At 39.2% G+C, this 24,497-nt stretch overlaps 1 protein-coding gene across 5 annotated transcripts in view; it reads right to left on the bottom strand.

Annotated features, from left to right (window-relative positions):
* LOC147168238 (connector enhancer of kinase suppressor of ras 2) overlaps positions 1-24,497 on the bottom strand; it is a 73,541-nt gene that overhangs the window by 21,649 nt on the left and 27,395 nt on the right. For all 5 annotated transcript variants that reach the window (XM_086085245.1, XM_086085246.1, XM_086085244.1 and 2 more), the window contains exons 3-9: positions 21,762-21,964; positions 19,742-19,829; positions 16,385-16,426; positions 8,996-9,115; positions 7,597-7,656; positions 7,434-7,502; positions 4,919-5,065 (exon numbers count right to left, since the gene is read on the bottom strand). In XM_086085245.1, the coding sequence (XP_085941371.1) occupies positions 4,919-5,065; positions 7,434-7,502; positions 7,597-7,656; positions 8,996-9,115; positions 16,385-16,426; positions 19,742-19,829; positions 21,762-21,964 (729 nt within the window). The remainder of the gene's footprint in view (positions 1-4,918; positions 5,066-7,433; positions 7,503-7,596; positions 7,657-8,995; positions 9,116-16,384; positions 16,427-19,741; positions 19,830-21,761; positions 21,965-24,497) is intronic.

Below are 24,497 nucleotides of genomic sequence, written 5' to 3'. Positions count from 1 at the left end.
TCAAGGACACGTCATTTGTCATTGGGTCCGCCATGTGAACAAGGATGCCTTGCTAATGTCATGGTAGCTGGCATGTACATTTTGATGAACTATACGGCCATAACAAGGGTTATATGCATGTAACCAGTGCTCTTTAGGAGCATTCATTCTCATTTTTAAGCCTCCCACCTCCCTCATCTGTAGGCCATGTCTTTGTACTTTCATTTTCAATCTTCCTCTGTTTATAGTCAAACCGTTTTTCAAAAGAATGACAAAAACTGGTTGGGAAAAAACGAGGGATGCGATGAAGCGGAAACAAGGAAATAGGTCAAAAAGAGAAAGAAAAAGAGGGGGAGAGTGGTGGAGAGGAGAGTGAGGCAGGGAGCTGTGCTGTGAGAGTGAAAATAGTAATTTAGTGATTACAGTCCAGCCTTAGGAAAAGGGGAAGTGGTGCTGGACGTGCACACTGAGCAGGATGGGACTTTCACAGCAGGTCACAATCAATCCAGCATGTTAAAACATTACTTAAACCATTTATGTTCTGTTGCATTCACTAGAAACTTGACAAACCCCATTCACAACACCTTCGCATAGTCACATATCACAATGTTAACATATTTCCATGCATTATAGGACTAAAATTGTATTTCACTGTAGGGTTCCAATAAAACACCTCCTTTTGAATAGTGTCACACTTTGCCAACCATAAACTAAAATAAGTTGAAATCAGTATAATTTCTGGGGAAAAAAATTTGGTTCACTGTCAAACATTTCCCCGCTAGTACATAACACATAAATGCAGACAGCCGTTAAGAAATGTAAGGATACCATTAGTGCGGTAGTACCACTGATCTGTATATATTACTGGATAGCCAATTGCCCATACACACCCATGCAAGTCGTTGAAGCCACAGGGCGGCCATCTTACCCCTCCCTTCTCGCCAGCAGACTACTGTATAATAGACGTGCAGATTAGACATATACTGCAGTGGTGTGTGTGTGTGGGGGGGGGGGGGGGGGCTGTCAGGGTGGTCACTATTTTTTAACAAGTGGACAGTATGTGCTGCTTTGAACACCCCCTTTTTCTTTTATCGCTCAGTTCCTTAGACCCCAATATTAGATTTGGCATCTTTTGTTGAATTACAGGTATGATTCTTTAATAAATTCTCCAATCTTAATACTGTAAATGTATAGGATCGTATGCCGAGAAACGTTTGTTGGGAGTGGTAACATGGTGGCCTCGCGGCTTCAAAAGTCTTGGCCTATCGGCTATCCAGTAATATATACAGATCAGTGGGTAGTACCTAACAGTGTCAGCTATGCAAATGTTGCAGAGTCATCAAGCAAAAATAAACCACACCTGTCAATCATGTTTCCTTACTTTTACTCACATTAAAAATGGGTGTGTTTAAACACAAGGTGCATCTTCTGATCTAAGCTATGTATCTGATCATGATATAAATACAAACCCAATTCCCAAAAAGTTGGGACACTATACAAATTGAGAACAAAAACTGAATGCAATTATGTGGAAGTGCCAAATTTAAATATTTTGTTCAGAATAGAACATAGATAACAGGTAAAAAAAAATTAAGTGAGAAAATGTATAATTTTAAGGGAAAAATATGTAAATGTCATGGTCCCAACAAATCTCAAATAAGTTGGGACTGGTAGCAATAAGAGAATGGAAAAGTAAATTGCACTTATAAAAAACAGCTGGAAGACCAGTTACCACTAATGAGGTCCATTGGCAACTTGACTGGAGTATAAAAAGAGCTTCTCGGAGTGGCAGTGTATCTCAGAAGCGAAGATGGGTAGAGAATCACCAATTCCTCCAATGTTGCGCAGAAAGATAATGGAAAAATATCAGAAAGGTATTTACCAGCGAAAAATTGCAAAAAGGTTGAAGTAATCATCATCTACAGTGCATAACATCATCCAAAGATTCAGAGAATCTGGAACAATCTCTGTGTGTAAAGGTCAAGGCCGAAAAATCATACTGGATGCCCATAATCTTCGGGCCCTTAAACGGCACTGCACCGTTAACAGGAATGCTTACTGTAAGGGAAATCACAGAAAGGGCTCAGCAATACTTCCAGAAAACATTGTGGGTTGAACACAATCCACCGTGCCAGCCGCCATTGCCAGATGAAAGTCCACAGTACAAAGAAGAAGCAGACCAAGAAGCGCAGGCGTTTCTCTGGGCCAGGGGTTATTTAAAATTGAGTGTGGCAAAGTGGAAACCTGTTTTGTGGTCAGACCAATCACGATTCCAAGTTCTTTGTGAAAAACTGGGGCGCTATATCATACTGACTAAAGAGGACAAGGACAACCCAAGTTGTTTTCAGCACTCAGTTTATAAGCCTGCATCTGTGATGGTATAGGGTTGCATGAGTGGGTGTGGCATGGGCAGCTTCCACATCTGGAAAGGCATCGTCAATGCAGAAAGGTATATTCAGATTGGAGAACAACATATGCTCCCATCCAGGCATCATCACTTTCAGAGAAGATCTTGCATTTCTCAACACGATAATGCCAGACCACATGCAGCACCAATTACAACATCATGGCTGCGTAGGAAAAGGATCCGGGTATTGAAATGGCCAGCCTGCAGTCCACTTATTTTACTTATAGAGCACACTTGACGCATCATAAAGGGGAAGGTGCAACAAAGAAAGGCCAAGACAGTTGAACAGTTAGAGAGATGCGTGTTAGACAAGAATGGGACAGCATTCCTATTTCTAAACTTGAGAAACTTGTCTCCTCAATCCCCAGACGTTTGCAGACTCTTGTAAGAAGAAGAGGGGATGCCTCAGTGGTGAAAATGGCCTTGTCCCAACTTTTGGGAGATTTGTTGACACCATGGAATTTAAAATCACCATAGTTTTTCCTTAAAATGATACATTTTCTCAGTTTAAACTTTTGACCTGTTCTCTATGTTCTATTCTGAAAAAAATATTACAATTTGGCACTTCCACATAATTGCATTCAGTTTTTATTCACAATTTGTATAGTGTCCCAACTTTTTGGGAATTGGGTTTGTACATCTGTCAAACCCAATGAACTGACTTAACTATTCCAATACAGAGGGGAGAGTCCTTTTCGCCATTTTTTTTTCAAGAGAAGACGGAGGCAAGAAAAGCAGCCATTGCATTAAAGTGCAGACTGTGGAGTTGCAGTACAATACTGGAGCGTCCACAGCTAAAAAGGAAGCTAACATTAGCATACTCTATGTGTTTATCAATCTCGGCTGACCAGCAACAAGAACTACTACTCTCGTAGTACCTTCTTTTGACAATGAAAAAATATAAAGAGCAAGTCGTGCTGAGTTCAGTGCAGAGGAAAAGGAGCATACATACACAGTAATTACCAAGAATGTGAACTTTTCATTTTCTTCCATTCTACTACCCTGCCAAAATAGAGTTATGAATTATTAAAAAGCTGTCAAAGATTTAAAAAGGGTGTAACTGTCATTTTGTCCAATGGCACGGAAATAGATAAAAAAAAAGAAGCTTTGACCAAGATGTTAAAGAAGCCATAACTCTTTACCTATTCAGCCTTCTTATTAACAATACATAACTCACAGATACATGTGACCCAAAATAGCAGGCATTTACAACCAGTAATTATTTATACACCTACACATATTACAGATTTATGGAAAAGGGCTCTCTGACAATCAGTGGCACATGTGAGGAATGTGTCAAATGTGCACAATGTTGGCAAGTAAAACATTGCTTTTGGGTAATACAAGTAGATGATAGCGCTGTTCTTGCTACACAACGCAGGCACAGGAAAAAACACACAAAAAAAGAGCGAGTTAGACAGAGGAATGGAAAAGACAGCCATGGAGGGATTTGGGTCTAGAATCACATGATCATTCAGAGACAAATTGTTTCCTTTTTGGATTTAGTCATAATCCATCGGAATATTTGCCACATCTGAGATTAGAGACTATAAAGCCGCATGACTCATCCTACAAAACCAGGTTTATGTGTTGGATGTGAAACATGGATATACAGTTTGTACTCAAACGCTTGTTTTACAAAGTAAAATGAGAGCAAAAGGTCTGATTAGAGAAAACACTGTTTTGCACTGATACAGTACACACGTGAATTATACTGTAAGTAGTATGTACAGTTTTACCTCGCCATACGGACAAGCATGCAACGCTAAGAAATATGTGAAGACACAGTAAGATATTCTGGATTCAGTAAATTATCTCCAGAAACTGCTGAGTAGAAGATCTTGTTTCAGATCCTGTAGTTCCTTATGAATAATTAAGAGCTTCACCTTTTTAAGGCCAAACAAATCCTGCACACCACATTATTTTCCCCACAGACATTTGTGTTCTGGTACGTTCCCCTTATGGTGTGTTTATATCAAACCACTCCATCAGACATCGCGTGTGGTGCTCCTTAACTGCTGTTTTTATACAACAATAAACACAAGTTGCAAGCTAAAGAGTGATGGACTAATAAGTGCTCCAGCCTCACCACCAAGGCAAGATACAGTATAATCTTATTGCATCATTGCTCGCGGTCATTAAGCATAAATACTAGCAATTGCTAAAAAAAGAACCAAGGACAGAGACACTGAAGGACGGAACAGATATGAATAAAAGGACCAAAGAGAAAAAAAAACAAAGCACAGAACATCTCCATTTAAGCATGTAGGCTACTGTAGGGGAAAATAATTACAGAAAGATTATAATACAGCTCATCCATCCATCCATTTTTATTTTTATCATTTTTAGTGTCTCTGATAAGGTGGAGCATTTCCCAGCTGACTGACGACGGACAATCTGTATTGGTCGCCAGTCAATCACAGGTAACATCGAACACACAACCATTAACACTCACATTCACACTTCAGAAATCGATCCCATGTTGGCTTCACCAAAGTCAGCAGTGTGAACCACTACACTGATGGTATGTACCTGCAAGCCCAGTGGTTTCCAGCGGACATTCCTTAGCAGAGCCGGAGTGGAACTCAAGGTATTCTGTGGCCTTTTCTTTAATGTTAGGATGACTCCACATGGATCTTCTCTTAAAGCGTTGACCAGGTTCTTCAACTGCCAGCCCACCTGGGAGGCATACAACACACAATGGGTCAAAAATGAATAAATCTAACAATAATTATTTTCTACAGAGACTTTTGAAAAGATGTAGTTGGATGTATCTCTCTCTCTCTCTCTCTCTGTCTCTGTCTCTGTCTCTGTCTCTCTCTCTCTCTCTCTCTCTCTCTCTCTCTCTCTCTCTCTCTCTCTGTCTGTCTCTCTCTCTCTCCCTCTCTCTCTCTCTCTCTCTCTCTCTCTTAATCCAGCGCTAAATTTAGACCCTCAAGTGACATGGATAGAAAAGGTGAAATATGTTTCTCATTATGACAAGAAACATTCTCATTCTAACAAGAAACTTTATTGTCCAAATGATACATTTCCTCAACCTAACAAGTACATTTTACAAGACTCCGGACCTTTTAAATGTCTCACAGACACAAAATAATGGCGGTGATTAGCAAGGAAAGCAGCAATATCCTAAAATAATAAAGTCCCAGATGAAAATATAACCAAAAATATTTGGTTAATATAAACAAAATGTATTTATAGGGTCTCCCATGCATGGACTACTTTCTCACCCTGCCTACCGATGAGGTTTAGGCCAAGGTTGTCAAGATCTTCCACACCAAATTTGTACATCTTTTACACATCAGAATTGCGAAAGCGATGATGGACTTATTCAAGTTTTTTCAACAAAGTAACTACTGTACTCGCGCCACTACTGCTAGTAATAAGTTAGCTTCAGTTCCCAGCTAAGAGCAGAAAGTTTGATGCTACTTTGCTAGCTACTTAGTCTGAAATACATTTTGAAGGTCACATACATGCTGACGACTCTCTAAAATTAGAACATAATTGACTGATTTTCAAATGAAAATATTTTATTTCATCTCCTTAATTTGAACATTTAGTTCTTAGGCTTTTGAAATGCCACAAATGAAACCACAAAAAAACTGGAGTTCCTTTTAATAACCAACTTTAAAGAGCAGGAACAAAACACTATAAGAATAATATTCAGAACCACTAAAGCAGTATTACTTGATAGTAACTTTGCGTCCCATATGCTGTGGGCAGAGCCCCACCTGTTTAAAAAAAAAACTAGTGACGCCCCTGGTGGACAGCACATATACACAACAACGCAGACACTCGCAAAACACACAAAGCATGTTAACCAGGCCAGTTAGAAAGTGTTCACTTTGCAAATATGCACAGAACAGATGGATACAAGGAGAGACTCACCAAAATAACAGCATCACATAAACTGCTGCTGGAGTGTTTTTTTTTTCTAATCCCAGGAGTCTTCATTATTTTCCCAAATGCTATTACCAACACATAATTATGTTGCCTCTTCAAACAATCCGTTTCTTATCTGAGCAACTTCTAAATTTCACCTCATAAAACAACCCATCTTGTTTTGTAGCAGATTTCACACAACAACGATTCTAAATGTATGGGCTACTATATACACAACTTATCTTATCATGAAATAAGTTCATCATTCAAATTAAATTTATTACACATAAGGAACATAGTGACAAAGTCAACAGTAGTAAGGTTTTCAAAATTCCCCTTCCTTCTTCTTTTTCCTTTTCTTTCCTCGAGTTCCTCGTTATCTCCTGCTTCCTCTACATCTTTACACCACACCAGCTTTGCCTCACACCAGTAGCCCCGATTGCCTCATCACAGCGTTCACCACACCTGCGCCTCCCTGCGCTTATCTCCTCCCCCCGGGGTGAGAGATCAGAGGGATGAGGGTCTCACAGAGGGAGTAACGAGCAGTTGAAACTAAGCGCCCGGCAGGGAACAGTCTGCAAGTGAGGAGCAGCCGTAGTACGTAACTCCCTCACAAGTCAACCAGAAGCAGAAGAAAGCACCAGAAACTAAAGGAAAACTTCACGGAGGAGAACAGTAGCAAAACGGCACAACACAGACTTTACATTTTTTGAAATCCCTCCCCTCTAGAAATATCAATTAAATCTTTGAGCAGATATTTTGTAGCAGAGCTAACAACATACTGCAATAAATCACAGGCTCCTTTCATTTTTAAAATGGCTGCCCAATTGTGTGCCTCCATTTAATGTGACGACCAGAAAATTTGGTTGTGAAAGAGGAACATGAGTTCCCATTTCAAATCCTGAGAAATCATGGATTTCTTGTGAGAGAGATGACTGACAATCAAACTGGCACAAATAAAAGTCTTAGAGAATGTACCCAGCAATCTTCTCCATTAGCTAAACTAATTAGCCTACTTAGCAATGCAGGAGGGCATGAAGCGCCATGGTTTCTGTCGCTCTGGATGGAGAACACAAACTTATGTCCAATATGAATTCACACGGAAAAAACACACTGGAAAGTACAGTTTGCATTTCATGGATTGTGGACTCATTCTTCTTCTTACCACCGTCTGATGGTTGACTTGGATGACCTCGTCACCTGCATGAATCTTTTTGCACTGATCTGCTGGAGACTTTGTGGGCAAGAAAAAGGATAAACAATCACAATATAGATGAAATAATAATATGATAGGCATAGTGATGCGTTTCAGTGTCAATTAAGCTTACGTTCTCTGTGGTCCCAGTAATAACATGAAGTCCATCATATGTTGATTTGATGTACATCCCCTGAAAGACAAGCACGACAGAAGTCAATGCAATCCACATTACAGTACATTTCTTCTGAAAATACTGTCCTAAAATATTACTTTGTCTCTACTGGGTATAATTTGCATTTGTTATTTGTTGTTCTTTAAATTGCCATCCATTTATCTAAGACTGGCTTGAACAGAAAAGAGAAACATTCAAATCTCAAAGTTTGACTCAGTCCCAATGCCAATAATATAAGTCCTTCTGACTCATTACCATTTTTCTTGAAAGGCTGCTTCACTGCCTTGACTATAAATATCTGTCCAAGAAGCCTTCAAAGTAATAAATTACAGCCATGATAAAGTATTTTTCCCTGATAGTGAACCAGCTGTCTTTACTAAAGTGTTGTCCTTCCAAAAGTTACGTTCTGGCTAGTGCAAGATGCACAAACTCAATTCCAATAAAGTTGGGATGTTGTGTAAAACATCAATAAAAAAAAATGCAATTGTTTGCAAATCCTTTTCAACATATATATTCAATCGATTACACTACAAAGACAAAATATTTAATGTTGAAACTGATACGCATATTCTGGGATTTATTTATTTATTTTTCCAAATATTTACACAGTTTGAATTTGATGACTGCAACACATAAAAAAAATGCTTAGACAGGGGCAACAAAAATACTGGTAAGTTGAGGAATGTTAAAAAAAAAAAGTTTGGAACATTGCACAGGTGGACAGCTTTAACTGGAAACAGGTGAGTATTAAAAGAAAGGAGCATCTTATTTCAGCAAGCCAAATTCTGCATGTGTTACAACAGCGTTGAGTACTAGACTGGCCGGCCAGCAGTCCAGACCTGTCTCCCATTGAAAATGTGTGGCACATTATGAAGTATAAAATACGATAACAGAGACCCCAAACTGTTGAGCAACTAAAGTTGTACATCGAGCAAGAATGAGAAAGTACAAAGCTTTAAACAACTAGCCCTCAGTTCTCAAATGCTTAATGAGTGTTAATATTTGTGAATATGTAAAGAAAAAAAATAGAATACATAAATTTATCAGTAAAATATCTTGTCTTTGTATTATCCAAGAGCTGTTGCAGCGCTCAACTCATACTCATCCTGATCATTTAAATGACTCATTTTATTGTGCACTTTACACTACTGCGTACTTTATTATCACAATGTGTTTTACTTTATCTACCTTTTTAATTACTTTTTAATCAGTGGAGGCAGCTCAATTTTAGGAAGTTTTGTCAGACTAGACAAACAATCTAGCTGTTTAAAGATCTGCCATGTTTTCTGACTTCACTTTCTTTGTAATTATTTGTCTTCGTTTTAACATGTGTGGATGTTTGTGTGTTTTTCTTTACCAGTCCTTCGCTTGGCATGATGCTTGTCAGGTGGACAACTTCCAGATGGGCTGACTGAGAAACCAGAGAGTCTGATGACAGGGAGATGATGTGGTCACATATCCCTGCTAAGGTCTTACACTGGAGGAAGTGGGAGAGAGTGGAGAGAGAATGACAGAGGGATGAGGTTATTGTGATTGCTTTTTATCTAAGAGCGCTACAGTAGTGACCTTGCTGGAAAACAAAATCAATTCATGAGATTGTTGCACATCACCACTTTCACCACTTTGACACAAAGTACTTCCTGAAAGATTTTTGTCACATTCTGAGCAACATATCATTTCTACCAACCAACCTGAGGTACCCTAACAACAATTTATTACTCACAATTAAACTAATACTGATTTGCATCATTGCTTTCCTGATTTTTTACATTAAAAATAAAAATCTAACACATCACATCACTGTATGTTATCAAACACTGCGACTACAGGGTGTCCCTAAAAAAAAATACTCGCTTATTGACTATATTTAGGTGTTTATTGACATGTATGCAAGTCTAATGAGTTAATACTAATGAATATAGTATCATAGACACTTTGATGACATAAAATAAAACATTAGTCTAAACGACAGGTGTCAAAGTCCAGTCCTTGAGAGCCGGAGTGCTGCATGTTTTCCGAGGTTTCTCTCCTCCAACACACCTGATTGAATGATCAGGATCCTTATCAGGAATTCTGCACAATTTGCTGATGAGCCGATTATTTGATTCAGGTGTGTTGGAGAAGAGGAATCCTCTAAAACAGGCCGTTTTCAATTAGAAATGTAAAAGGTCCAGAATTTTTTTTTTTGAGGAAGTCATAGGTTCACAGCACATGCGTGGTGGCAAAAAATGTTGGCTTTTTTTTTCTTTTTCTTTTTTACTGTTGTAGTGTACAGTAATAATCAGGAGTTAGTGGAAGAAACAAACACATTTATTTTCAGTATCACACAGATTTTTTTCTTGCTTAATAGTACCCAATAAAATAAAAATAATCAACTTTCATTAAAGGTGAATCAAGTGTTTCGGGAGTTCAAATGTTCACGTACATCTCAAAAGTCAAACAAAATATAATTTTCCTTTTAGCAAAGTTATCATGCATTATGAAATAGTTTCTTGTGCTTACTGATGATCCAGTCCATTTTGAGTGAGCACTCCGTTGCCTTTTGCTTTTCTGTCATTCATGAGGTCATTTTCTTGCGAGAAGCCACATATGACTTTTTCATCTTTTTTTTTTTTATCTGTTTGTAGCTGATTTTGTGGGGCTTCTCATAATGGCGTTTTGTTTTCACTTTTTATCGCAGCCACCGTGAACACACAATGTCCATCTTTCTCTGGCTTTCCATCTTGATGTTGTGTGCCAGCAACTCTCCTGCTGCAAAGACCTTACCGCCGTCACTTCCAGGTTTGCGCAGTTATCAGCCAATTAGTAGATCGTTATCATGGGAATGACAGCCCATAATGCAAGCGTGAGCGCGTGCACATTCACCCGCACTCTCTCTCTCTCGGCCAGTTAGTGGCGTGCCCTCACCCACATCCCCCGTCCCCACTCCTAGGTCCACAATCTGGACCGCGGTTCGCTAATTGCGGAGCTAGGCTCTAAAACATGCAGGACTCCGGACTTCGACACCTGTGGTCTAAACAAGAAGTAATAGGCAGTCAAACAGCAAAAACAATTTCTGTGAATTCATATAACAAGCATAATGTGTTAAAAATAAAATAAAATAAGGAAGTTTAGCTTTACCTTGCCTCTGTTCTAAATAAACATCGACTGTTTTGCCGTCTATTAATGCGCTAGGTCATGCATCGTTAAATTATCAGCAGCATCTCTGCCTTCTAATCTTGGATCACAGGTTTACACATGCCGTTATCCTTCCTTATAAGATTAGTAACAACCATGTGCACATAATACAAACACACATACCATGATCCAAATGACATAAAAATAAAAACATCTCTCAATGTTATTGATATTCACATTATGTGATGTGGCATGATGCCTTACAGTGCACACACTGATAACCCCTATATAAAATAATCTTCTGATCTCAATCTTAATGGGCAATTACAGGATTATAGTTCTGGAACGAAGACAGCAGGTCTCAGATACACACACACACACTCACACACGCACACACAAAGGCACAATTGCACAAACATACACAGAGCGCTTCAGCACTCATACACATTTGATAGCTGAGTCTGTGAATCATGTGCAATAGAAAAGGTGGAGGCTATTCATTGTCATACTCAGGCTAACTTTGTGTTGGATTGACTTGTGTCTATCCCTTTATTTGTGTCAGTTATATGTCAATTATTCTGAATGTTTTCTCCATAACACAGGAGGTAAATGACAATATAACCTAATGAGGGAACTTTAACTTTCAATTTGAAAATACAGCAGAAAAGTGTACAAAGATGATTTTATCCTTGTAAAGCCATAAATAGCCTCCAATTCCAAGCTGCAGCGAAGTCTGATGTCACGGCTCTACTTGTCCTCCTCTCTAATCATCGGACTAACAGTTCTGACCTGGGATTAACACGGAACAAGACACAAAAAGGCAAGTAGTCACCAGAGTAGAGTTGCTACTTTTCTTCCACTGACACACCCAGCCTTGATCTGACACGCCTCTGGACAATCAGAGCGCAGATTATGGAGAAATTCACTTATGTGGTTGGCTGGCGTGAGATTTAAGAGCAGTCAAACAGAAAGCCAGACGTAGTAACGCTGCCAAATGGATTAAGATCTGGCTTCATGCTTCCACCCTCCTCCCTCACCCTCTTTCCCCTTTTCCTCCTTGCGTCAAACATACACAGCCACCACTATTATCTGTGTATGCATGACTCTTTGCTTCGCCACGACAACTTTCTAAAAAAAGGATTGAGAACGGCAGACGAGAGGAGCAGAAAGGGCAATAGGTAAGTGAGAGTCCAGTGCAAAACTCAAGGGGGAGGGACACACACAACTAGGACAGCGTTATGTAATAGTGCTCATCCTTATGCATGAATGCACATAAAAACACATACACTTATACACACTTCACGCTCCATCAGGCACACAGACTTGTGCACTACGCTCTCCCTCACACACACACACACACACACAAACACACACACCCCATATCCCTGTCCATCTGATTGCTGCAAACTGTAGTCTAGAGCAGAGCAAAGTAGCAGGGAGTTTTGCATTATTGAGCAGAAGCTGACAAACGTACAAGTCCCACTACACTAGGGATGACCAGAGCAGAAGACTGGAGCACATGCTGGAAGCTCACTTTCGCATACTGTATTGCAGTCTGCATTTGTAGATCACACACTTTCCATTGATAATTTGATTATTGGTTTTGACATAAGAACCTCAAAATGGGCCACCCAATGGTTGACAAGCCATCGGCTAGCAAGCAATTACACTTAAAATAAATAAATAAATAAAGATTTTGTTGTTCTTTGTTTTTAATGATTTTTATCTTACATTGGTCAACTTTTACACTTGTGTGACAGTTAATGTTACAATATAGCAAGCGCACAGAAACGTTTGCTAGGCAATCCTCATTCATCAATACAGATAAGAAGTTGGAAGCTTTAGTGCAGTTGTTAAATTACTGCTGTTTTTCATGCAGACTTCAGAAGTTAATTTCCCAGGTCAGTGGCCCAATACCGAGCCCACAAAAAAAAGGTGATTTTATTATGTTAAAACGGGCAGCCATCAGAAAAACTGTCAAGCAAATAATGTGAGGTCATCTCTGTGGTGACTGATGTGTGTAAACAACAGCTGAGAATGTTAAATTGTTACTAAAACATTGCCTGTACACGAATAATGATTTTATAATCATGACAGTTTGACCCTGGAAAGAAAAAGTTCAATATCCGTCAGGGAAAAATTAATTTGACCTTTAGGTTCCACTAAAATTACATGTTTGACAATTAGGATTTGTAAGAAGTTGTGCTCAGATTCTTCTATAACCTTTGCCGGGGAGGATATTTCAGAGCAAACACATACTGTGTTACTGCTCAGCTGATTATATTTTGAACTTTTTAAAATGGTATTTTGTCTGTCTAAGTCAGGAGTCAGGGGTCTGTAACCTGCGAATCTGGAGCCACATGTGGCTTTTTAGCCCCCCATCCCCAACCCACCCAAAAAAAAGAAGTCAAAATAAAAAAAAATATTTTTACATATTTATTTAAATTTTTAGATAAAAAATTATTTGAATTAATTAACAATTTAGATTTAAAAATTAATAATTAAATATTAAAAACATGTCAACTTCTAAATGTATAAATTGACAGAAAAAGACAGAAGGTAAATGAAAAAGGTTTAAAAAAAAGAAGCTGAAAATGTCCAAAAGGTGACCAAAAAATTTCCAAATACAAAGAAGAAAAACATTAAATTACCATATAATACACCCAAAATTGAGAAAAAAACTAAAAAAGGTCAGAACATTTATTTTAAAAAGGGTAAGGCAGAAAAGAAAACGTTCAAAAAATAACCATAAAATGTCGAAAAACAAAACAAAAGCAGAAAACTACCATATAATGTATACAAAATTGGGGGGTGGGTCAGAAAATTCTTTTTAAAAGAAGGCAGAAAAGAAAACGCTCAAAAATATATAAAATGTCCAAAAAACAAAAGAAATCCCCAAAATTACCATAACATGTCCACAAGATTGCCAACAAATGGCAGAAAATCGATAGCGAAAAACAAAAAAAGTTTTAAAAAATAGCCATAAAATGTTTAAAAAGGGAGGAAGAGAGGCAGAAAATTACCATGCGTGCATAAAATTGCCAAAATGTCCGAAATTTTACAGAAAGGCAGAAAAGTCTGATAAATTACCCCAAAAAATTAGATAAAATACATTTTAAAAATTCAAAAACAAGACGAAAGGTAGAAGAAAATAAATATCAAACTATTTGATGCTGCATATGTTCTGCTATGGTGCAGCTCTAATTAGCTCTTGGGCATTAGACTAACGCAGTGTTTCGTTCATCACCAAAGGTTTTGTGGCTCCAGACAGATTTGTCGTTATTCATTTAGCCGAAAACGGCTCTTTTGACAGGAAAGGTTGCTGACCCCTGGTCTAAGTCAATATGGTTTTCTTTGTTGAAAAGTCATTGTGAATAGAGTTGAGTAATCATTTAATCAAAATGAATGTGGCCTATTATCTTGGGTTACTAATGTTTTGCTGTTGTTTTTTTTAATATTATTTTTTATTTAACCTTTATTTAACCAGGTAAAATGTTTGAGAACTAATTCTCATTTACAAACATGACCTGGACTATCTGAATGAGTAATGAGGTCACAGGTATGATGTGACAAATAAATGTATCTGTATGCATCTGTGCCAACTGCTACCTCAGTCTCAAGTTTTTAACTGACAATTGTGACACTAGAGGCTGTTTTAGTAACCGTAATTGTAATCTTGATCTTTGCGTGGGACACAGGAAGTTAGTCTCCAAGTACCTACTTCACACCTCTGTCATCTCTCTGGCCCGCCCGGCTAGCCGGGAAGGTCTGCGTTGCTGTCCTTTAGAAACGCACGTTGTGCGCTTTGGTGTCCTGCAAGGACTCCAGCAGATCAGTTTCTTCTTCTGCCATGTTCAAGGACCGCGTCACTCATGCGGCAATTTTAAAGGGAATGAGACGAGCCACTTTGATTGGCAGCAAATCAAATCTGTGTGTTTGAGCTGCGCCATACAAGCGTGTGTCTGCCAAAATATTAATACTCAGTCTAACTTCTGCTGCTGTAGACCAACTCAGTCTTTCACTTATAACGGTTGGTAACATTAGTTACAGTTTTCTTTCTACAAGTGCAAAGAAACATAAATCTTACAGCTACTGAGAGTATGTAGACATTTAAATAAAGTCGTTATTAAAGCGTGTGGAATAGAAGTATAAATAATGGATGCCTTTTCTTCTCTGCCGCTAATCAAGTCTTTAATAGAAAGAGATAACTTGAATGTACTTTGACATTTTTGGGCTCGTTTTGTGAAGCTGCCAGCGTTTTGCATAAATTAATTTTTCAGACTGTTTGTCCATGATCCACTCCTAAACTAGTTCAAACATACTGTATGGTAGATGAAACTGCACATTAGCAATTTTTTTATCCCATATATTGTTATTGTAGGTTTATGTCATGTGAACAGCTTAGTGGGTTGTGTCACTTCACCTCCGCTTTATTTCATTTCTAGTAAAAGGGATCAGCAAGCAAGCAGCGTCTAAATACACCTTCTTTCTCTTTCTTCTTTCATGCTGTCTCCCAATTTCACATACAAACCTCCCACACAAAACCGAGAGTCAAATGTAGCCTTGAGTCTGACACCCGTGTACGAGCGTGTGCATGTGTGCGCATGCGTGCTCGTGTGTAAGTGAAATTAACAGCTCTGTTACAAGAGATACAGTAAATGGCCTGGTTCCAATCAAAAATCACGGGGAGGGAATACGCTGAACACCACATCAGAACTAGCATCTAAAATAATATTTTGTTTGGTAGTGCTCGTAGAAATATATGCATTCATCCAATACAGACAATTTAATACAACACTAAAAATTCCAATAAGTCTATCGCTAATTGGCTCAGTCACGTTTCTGTTATCTCCCCTTAACAGCCTTTGATATGGTTTCCACCACCTGACCTTGAATGACATCAGAAAGTGTCCTAATCCCGCTGTCAGCCCACATCAGACACTTGCTGCTCACTCTGTTTAACACACAAACACACAAAGTCCACAAGCTCACACAGAGTGCATTTTTGTAGCCCAAAAACACACGCACACACCTAGACTCACTCAACCAAAACATGAGGTCAAGTACATCTGCACTGTGAAACAATATCAAATGTAAGAGATAGGAGAAGGCATTTTGTATAGCTAGAGCATTATTCATTCAGCAATATGATTATCAATACAGTAAACCACGGATAGTGTAACTGCATGTGTAGTAGCCATTGTAAGATTGCTTCTCTCTCAGTGACCATATAGGTGTGAATATGAGTGTGAAAGGTTGACTGTCTCTATGAGCGCCCCGCTATTAACGGGCAAACAGTGCATAGTCAGGTGATATCGGCTTTCACTTCCTTGCAGCTGTGAAAATAAAATGGATGGCTTCATTTGTGTGGTTGTAGTGTGCTGTGCACTGCATACCCCTTGGAAGTGGTTTTAATGTTATGGCAAAGGTCTTTAAGAAATGAAAGAGGAGATAGATCTCATATAGTGTAAGTACTGTGTAAGTATTGTGATTGGTGAGTGTGTGTATTGGTTGCATTAACAACTACCATCATGCTATAAATATGAAAACAAACAAATGTCTATTTTGATTGGAGGGCTCAAACTTCAAATTAATATCAGACTTTCATATAGATGGAGAAGAAACTTACCACATGAAGAATCTTATTCTCTGTCTCATATACAGTGCAGTCCTGTGGAAAGAGAAAAACAAACATTGATGAAAACTTCTGCTCTGAGACTATCCTTCTGTAAAAAATACATACATTAACTAACAATAATAATTATTATAATAATAATAATAATAATAATGCATTTAAAAAAGGAGGATAACTGAGAGGCCAATTGGATGGGATATGCCATTTCACTAGAAATTAGCAGCCAGCATTTTTCACTTGTGAGCAATGCATCCAAATTATGCATATTACTCAATAATAGTTTACTTACTCTTTAGAAAACGATCAACACTACTGTGCGAACCTGACAGTTAACGATTACTGTTTGTTAATCTATTTCCTGGAAAGTCGCCAACTGAGCCTACCAGATGCACACGGTGGCAGCGAATGCATCTGCTTGATCCATTAGTACAGGCTGTTTTACCCCCATTGTGTATCTTGCTGCACCCTGGCAGTCATGAGTCCATTTGGACCATTGTGCACCAGTGGGGTTCCAAATGCTTCACCTCTACTCTGGCTCTGGTAAGACTGGATGGGTGTTATCTGCAAGGCTTCAGGACTAACTGTGGGCACTGACTTTAAACTGGATCTTGAAGTAAAGAGCATTTAGACTCAATAAGATTGCTCCAGTAGCAATCACTCTTCGAAAAGTGGCAAGGGTAAATATAGGGAATCTACATGAAGGCACTATCGGGAGCAGAAGGAGGACAGGAAATGAAAGATACGAGTTGTTCATTCTCCATAAAGGTAAGCGAAGCTGAGGATTGTGGTTAACAGCGAGTCAATGAACATGTTAGGAGCAGCTGTGATAAAGCACATTGGTCCCATCAGCTGCAAACAGCCTTTGGTAGTTAGCAGTGGGCAGATGTTTCACTCATGTTCAAATTAGGGCTGGGTTTAAAAAATGTAATAATCAATATCGAATAGATTTTTCTTTTCGAGCCTGATATCAATTCATAAAACCATGAATCAATTATTTTAATATCTCGTTTAGAGTTTTTTTTTTTCTTGTATTTTGCTTTCTGTTCACGCGAATCGAAAAAGTATTTTCTTACATTTATGAAAGACTTGACAAATTGTATTTTAAGACAATTCGGAATTGTTTTAATTAATATTTACAATGATTGAATTAGAATTATGAAAATATTTTCATCTTATCGTTGCTGATGCCAATGTTTGTGGAGTTTTTATCATGTCCTTGATATTTAAGAAGACTTGATGCTACATAATTAATCAATATCAAATTAAAGTGAAGTATCCATCCATCATTCCAACCATCATCTACCATTTTTCCGGGGTCGGGTCGCTGGGGCAGCAGCTTTAGCAGGGAAGCCTAGACTTCCCTCTCCCCAGCCACTTCAACCAGCTCCTCGGACGGGATCCCAAAGCGTTCCCATGCCAGCCGAGACACATAGTCTCTCCAGTGTGTCCTGGGTCATCCACGGGGCCTCCCGCCGGTGGGACATGCCCGCAACACCTCTCCAGGGAGGCGTCCAGGAGGCATCCGAACCAGATGCCCAAGCCACCTCAACTGGTTCCTCTCACCCTGGAGGTGTAGCGGCTCGACACTGAGTCCCTCCCGGATGACCGAGCTTCTCACCCTATCTCTAAGGGAGAGCCCAGCTACCCTGCGGAGGAAACTCATTTCGGCCGCTTGTATCCGGGATCTTGTTCTTTCGGTCGCGACCCACAGCTCGTGACCATAGGTGAGGGCAGGAACGTAGATCGACCGGTAAATTGAGAGCTTTGCCTTTCGGCTCAGCTCCTTCTTTACCACAACGGACCGATACAGAGTCCGCATCACTGCAGACGCTGCACTGATCCGCCTGTCGATCTCCCACTCCATCCTACCCTCACTCGTGAAGTAGACCCCAAGATACTTGAACTCCTCCACTTGGTGCAGGATCTCATCCCCGGCAAGGGCACTCCCCCCTTTTCCGACTGAGGACCATGGTCCCGAATTTGGAGGTGCTCATTTTCATCCCAACCGCTTCACACTCGGCTGTGAACCGCTCCAGTGAGAGTTGGAGATCACGGCTTGAAGAAGCCGACAGCACTACATCATTCACAAAAAGCAGAGATGCAATGTTGAGGCCACCAAACCGGACCCCCTCCACGCCTCGGCTGCGCCTAGAAATTCTGTCCAAAAAAGTTATGAACAGAATTGGTGATAAAGGGAAACCTTGGCGGAGTCCAACCCTCACTGGAAACAAATTCGACTTACTGCCGGCAATGCGGACCAAACTCTGACATCAGTCGTACAGGGACCGAACAGCCTGTATCAGGGGGCTCGGTACCCCGTACTCCCAAAGCACCCCCCATAGGACTTCCCAAAGGGACACGGTCAAACGCCTTCTCCAAGTCCACAAAGTACATGTGGACTGGTTGGGCGAACTCCCATGCACCCTCGAGGATCCTGCCGAGGGTGCAGAGCTGGTCCACTGTTCCACGGCCAGGACGAAAACCACACTGCTCCTCCTGAATCCGAGATTCGACTTCCCGACGGAGTGAAGTAAATCAAATCAAATCAAATTTATTTTTTTTAAATCAAATCAAACTGAATTTTGGGGAATCGAAAATGAATCGATTGAGGAAATTAGAATCGATACCAAGCTCTAAATTCAAATTTACAATAATGGGATCTACTGTAGACCTGAGCTCGGTGAACTGATATTGAGTTTTCTGTAGACATTTTTTGGGTGCAGCTGAAACCAACCTCCAAAAATCGATTGCACTAAAAAGCTGTGCATGATTACATCTGCCAAACACGCACCATTTCCGCACAGTTTATTTTGTGAATGATAGTTGTATGCACAATGTGAGTTGTCAAACCTCAGATGGATTACAACTGCTGATTTTGCACCTTTAAATAGCACATCTGTAAGGCAGGTGCAAATTGGCACATTAGTCAGTGCTAGCGTAGTACAGGCGAAATGAAAGACATTTTTAAATACCATAAATAAAATGATTATTTATTAAGACAGTTTTGTCATAAGGTGATATGGCATGACTCCTTCTTGTGACTGACTTTGAGTAATTGCGAATTCAGTATTTCTTTGCGTACCACTAGAAAGGTCCCACACCAAGTAGCTTGGACACGCGGCTGTGCCATCCTACAGCAAGATACCAATATCCCAAATTGATCCTGTGTGTATGTTTGCTGTGTCCACTAATGTGATGCATGTATCTAATTTTGTGTATGCGTATGTACATCACAAATAAAGATGATTCTTCTAGATTCTTCTAGTAGATCACATGCAACACGCCCACCAACAGTAACTGATCGATAATTTGACCCTGAGCATGTGTGCGTATGTAGGAGGGGGGAGGCACCTGCTGAACAATGGTAGTTAATTCTAGGCAGAGCTGCACAATATTGTTCTTCAGTAATGAATACTCTGTCACACTGGCGAACGGAGACCTGAAATGAAGGGCAAAGAACAGTGTGATTTTGAATGCTGAATGCAGTACATGTTTTTATTATTCTCCTTAATGCTCAGTAGCAAACAATAAGCACAACCAACATTTGGTTGAGAATCAGAACCGGAATTCCGTGGCTAAAGCTACATGCTTTGGCACCTTTTGTGTCTGCAAGGTCAGCATTCTACAGCAGCATTTTTAGACAAACATATATTTTTCTTTAAATATGATTATCAGAACTGAAACATTTTCTTTTGGACATTGAATTGACACAAGCACATTGATACTGATCCACCAAAAATAATTGGCAATGCTAACACATATATACTGAAATGTGTTTGTGATAGATTACCCAGCTAATTCATCGTTGATTTTTTTTTTAATTAGTTGACAAATTGGTTCATGTAAATTGCAGCTTATTGCTTATATAATCAACTTCAGGTGTTAAAGGTATGTGCAAACTAAAAATAAAAAAGATTAAAATAATAGTACATTCAACTTTTAATAAACTTTGCCGCTATTAGCAGCATTCCTGGCATGTTTTATGATGTTTATATATGATAGTGAAAAGTCAAATGAAGGCGATCATGTGGCCTTTAACATTTTTAGCTGTGAACTTTTAGTGCAAATGGAACCAAAAACTATGCACAATCATGTACAATCAAAACACGGGAGCTGGGAATAACCTTTCATAGGTAAGAATACTTTCCGCCATTTTTTTTTTCCTTTTCCATTTTATCTTTTTTTGGGCTCTTGTTGATTTGTGACACAAGTCATTTACATGATGTCATCTGGCGTTGCAGTCTCCGGGAAATTTCCACAAATATTTGTCCCTCTTCCCAGCTCTCTGTCTCTGTCACTCTCCTTGTTTGTTTGTTTATTGAACATATAAACCAGCAACAGAAATAATGCAATTAAAATAAAAAGATTTTAAAGAAAATTGGTTGTTTTTTTACATACATAATCATCAATTAAGCACAGCTTACATGTTCAAAAGGGAGTAGAAAGAAGTAAAAAAACGCATCGAATCCTACCCCCTCATACTCTCTTGATGTGATTTCTAGTGGTAGGTTATAACATGTAAACAGAGGAGCGAGGAACGAGGACATATGAAGTTGCAAATAGAGAAATGAACTCAGATCAAATATACTGCGCCACCCGCGTGACATCATGTGTTGTGCCCATGCATGGACGTTTACATTAGAAGTCACAATTTATTTTGTAAAGACAACGATGGCTATAACAAAATATCCAAATTGCCTGGAAGGAGGCCACCTCTGAATTTGGAATGTATGAAAAATCCTGATATTTATTTATTTATGCAAACTTGGACGCTGAACAGGAGAGATGAACCCTCCTAGGTTAGCTTAGCGCTTGTTAGTTTGTACAACGGAACATGGATGGAATGAAAACGTTACCAAAAGCGAAAAAGCACCCTGGGTTCTGACCAGTTGTTGACCAGTCTTAAGTAAGGAAAACCTTTCCGTAGGTTGACGAGGCTACGTTAGCGGGTTGACGGACGGCATACAGTCTCACTTCGATATGTTTTCAAAAAAGTGAGTATAAGGCTTGTTAAAGAGCTTTGGACAACATACTGTATGGTATAGATAAAAGTACTAGATAAGTGCTCTCCATTTATCATGATGATCAAATTGGATTTTTTATTTGTTTTCAGCAAAAGCACAATTAGTAACCCATTCGGGTTGATTCAGGATTCGGTGCGTAAGCGGGAAACAAACAGCAGTTACAGATTTTTTTTAGCTAATTAAATTATGGTTCTGCTCCTGTATTCATCTCTTCATTGTGAAGATGTTGTAGCTTATGGGTGTACTGTACATTTATGTAAGTTATTTAGTCAAATTTCATTGTTTCATTACAGGGGGGAAAAAAATCAAATCGCTGTCAAACTTAATTGTGTGTGTGTAGTTCATACCTGTCGAGCCAGGCTAGTAGATTTTTTGCCGCACCAATCAAATCCACCACTGAGGTGAGGAAATCATTGGGGAGCCTCCGGGAGGCTCTTCCATCATAGTGCCCTCCCCTTCGCCTGCCCAGGATGAAGTTCTGGAGGTTCTTGGCTGAAGCGTTCAGCTTGTGTGACAGAGTCCGGAGGTTTTCTGTCTCCAGGCCGTAGTTCTGGAAGAAAACAGGATTAATTTTTTAACTGCCAGGTAGAGGTAGATATTTCATGTCAGCGTGTAACCGACCCAAAACTACATACCAAACGACGCAGCTAAACCAAAATGAATTACAAAGCAGCAACTAGTTTCCATGAGTGCCCAAATGTCAGCCACTGCTTTTGCTGGGACTCAAAATTTGAATCACAGATGAACATGCATTGCATGTCAAATCATGCGAGCTTTCACAAAGAAAATCGACTTTTATATATAAGTCATATTCACCCACAGAACATTGGCAGTTCTCTTTATATATTGCTTTACAATAAATATCTAGCTATATTTAATATTAGTCTTAGTGTAACTGTGGATGAGACAGTGAAGCATGGCGAGTACAATCAAGGAATCTGAAGCATCCACACGCTCTTTTATTTCTCACCCAGTTTATTTATTTCTATTATTATTACATACAGCAGCCAGGAAAATCCACTTCTAATTTGACAATGTTAGTGTGCAACTGGTTTTATACAGTCAGGACTAATCTACTGTAATCTAGTGTATATGGCACTTCGAAACGTTGTGCTGAGTTCAGTCACCTGATGTACGGTGTTTTTTTTTTTTTTTTGTCCATCTCAGTCACTTTTAGCTGTGTGTATGTTACATGCTTTATTGTTTTTGTATTTTTCAAGTATTCCTTAGATGGGTGGGAAATAGTGGTGTAATGAAAGTATAAAAGTTTTAGAATGAAAAACCTCCTCTCTGGACTTCAGGGTTGCAAAGCCTATTCCTACACAACCCTGTAACCCTTGTAAAAAAATAAAATAAAATACAATTAAATAAAAAAAACTCTGACCCAGTGAGCCACATTGTGCACAGAAAACCAAGGCACTTCTGGAAATTTCTCGCCGGAAAGAGGCTGATTCCTGCTGACACGACGACTGCACATGCACACATACACAGATCTAGACTCTATTCCCCCTCTGCCTCTTGATCTATTTAGTACAGTCACGACCACAGTGACTACAAAGGAGTGTACAGTGGCAGCAAGAGGAGTGAGAGACCAAATTAGAGAAGCTAAAGAGGCAGAAAACAAGATGGGCAGGGAGCAACGAGCAACGCATCTTGCTGGAACTGGGTCATGCATATGTTACAGTATATTCTTTATGATCCAATGTACTGTATGGGATGCGCATGTGAACTTGAAACGTATGTTTGCACATGCTACAATCAGGCCTCCACTTGTGTCTCCCCCTGGGAACGGAATGCACAAATAAAGAGGAGACCTTATCTTCTGATCATGGCTTATTGTGTGTATGTTTGCATCTTTGAGTGTACGGAGAAAAAAATAATTTGAGCTAGCATATGTGCCTGTGTGTGTCAATCAATACAGTACAAGGGCGATGCCATTAGAGCAGCCCCCTACTACCTTCAGTCGACCCGGTTGCCATAGTAGCAATGAGGGGTAAAACCTCTTGTATGCTGAAATTCCAACCATTGCCAGACCCACATAGTCACAATCTAGCATCTTCTACAATATAAAAATCCGGCCACGTGACTTTCTTTTCTCTCCCCTGAAACATAAAACTGCCATGCACTCAGTACTGTACATTAACACTTCACAACCATATACTGTATCACAAGTTAGACATATTGCTGTATTTCTCCAATTCCAATTGAATAAACGGCACGAGCTAATATACACTAAATAAATAGCTAATCAACTAAAGGATGCTAAAATGTTGCAAATAGTTGATAAAGTAAGAAAAAAAAATGTTGGAGAAAAAAAATATTTAATCAATGACATGTTAATAAATCGCTGGGGAGCACAAGTTTTCTTGAGTTAGGTCTGAGCTATTTGAAAAAAAGAGTTTTTCTCCATCACGTGAATTTTTTTGCGCTATAGGATCCTAATTTTCTTAAAAAATATTAAATAAACGTGTATTTGCGTCATTAACGGAGATGTTAAAAAAAAACGGCATTTTGGGGATCTTCTGAAAAGTGACAATTTTGGAGGTATAAGGTTTTGACCCGACACCATTAATTTACAATTTATTAGCTCAAAATGAGTTCTCATGACTTCATCTTTAATTAATGCATCATAAATGATTAACTAACAATAATCATTATAAAGTGTTACCAAGAGTTTTTTCCTGCCCTTTATCTGCCATTGTGTTCTTGGCGCAAAGCCATCATTTATACTTTGCCACGCGTGGCAATCGGAGAAAAAAAGTGCAAACTGCACTCAGCTGTCAAATTTGTGTTTGCGCTGGTATATCATTACCGCAATATTCTAGTAGTGCCAGTGCAAATAAAGTGCAATTAATGGTGCTATAAGCAAATCTGTGTGGATTCTGCCCTTAGATGGAATAGTTACAAGCTTTGACAACATTAAAAAAAACAGCATAAAATGAAATAGAACTTACAACGGTATGCCCATGGTTACATGGTTAAGAGAAAAGTCAGGACAAATCCTCTTAATTCCTACAATGCTAGCTGCCTGTTTTCTAGATATTGATAGTACTGACCTATTGGAAGCTGCACACACCTGTCAC

Source organism: Leptonotus elevatus, chromosome 9, assembly GCF_054856555.1.
Source record: "Leptonotus elevatus isolate MCC_2025b chromosome 9, RoL_Lele_1.0, whole genome shotgun sequence".
Taxonomy (NCBI): domain Eukaryota; kingdom Metazoa; phylum Chordata; class Actinopteri; order Syngnathiformes; family Syngnathidae; genus Leptonotus; species Leptonotus elevatus.
Note: the sequence above shows the minus strand (reverse complement) of the source record. Positions and strands in the feature narration are given on the sequence as shown.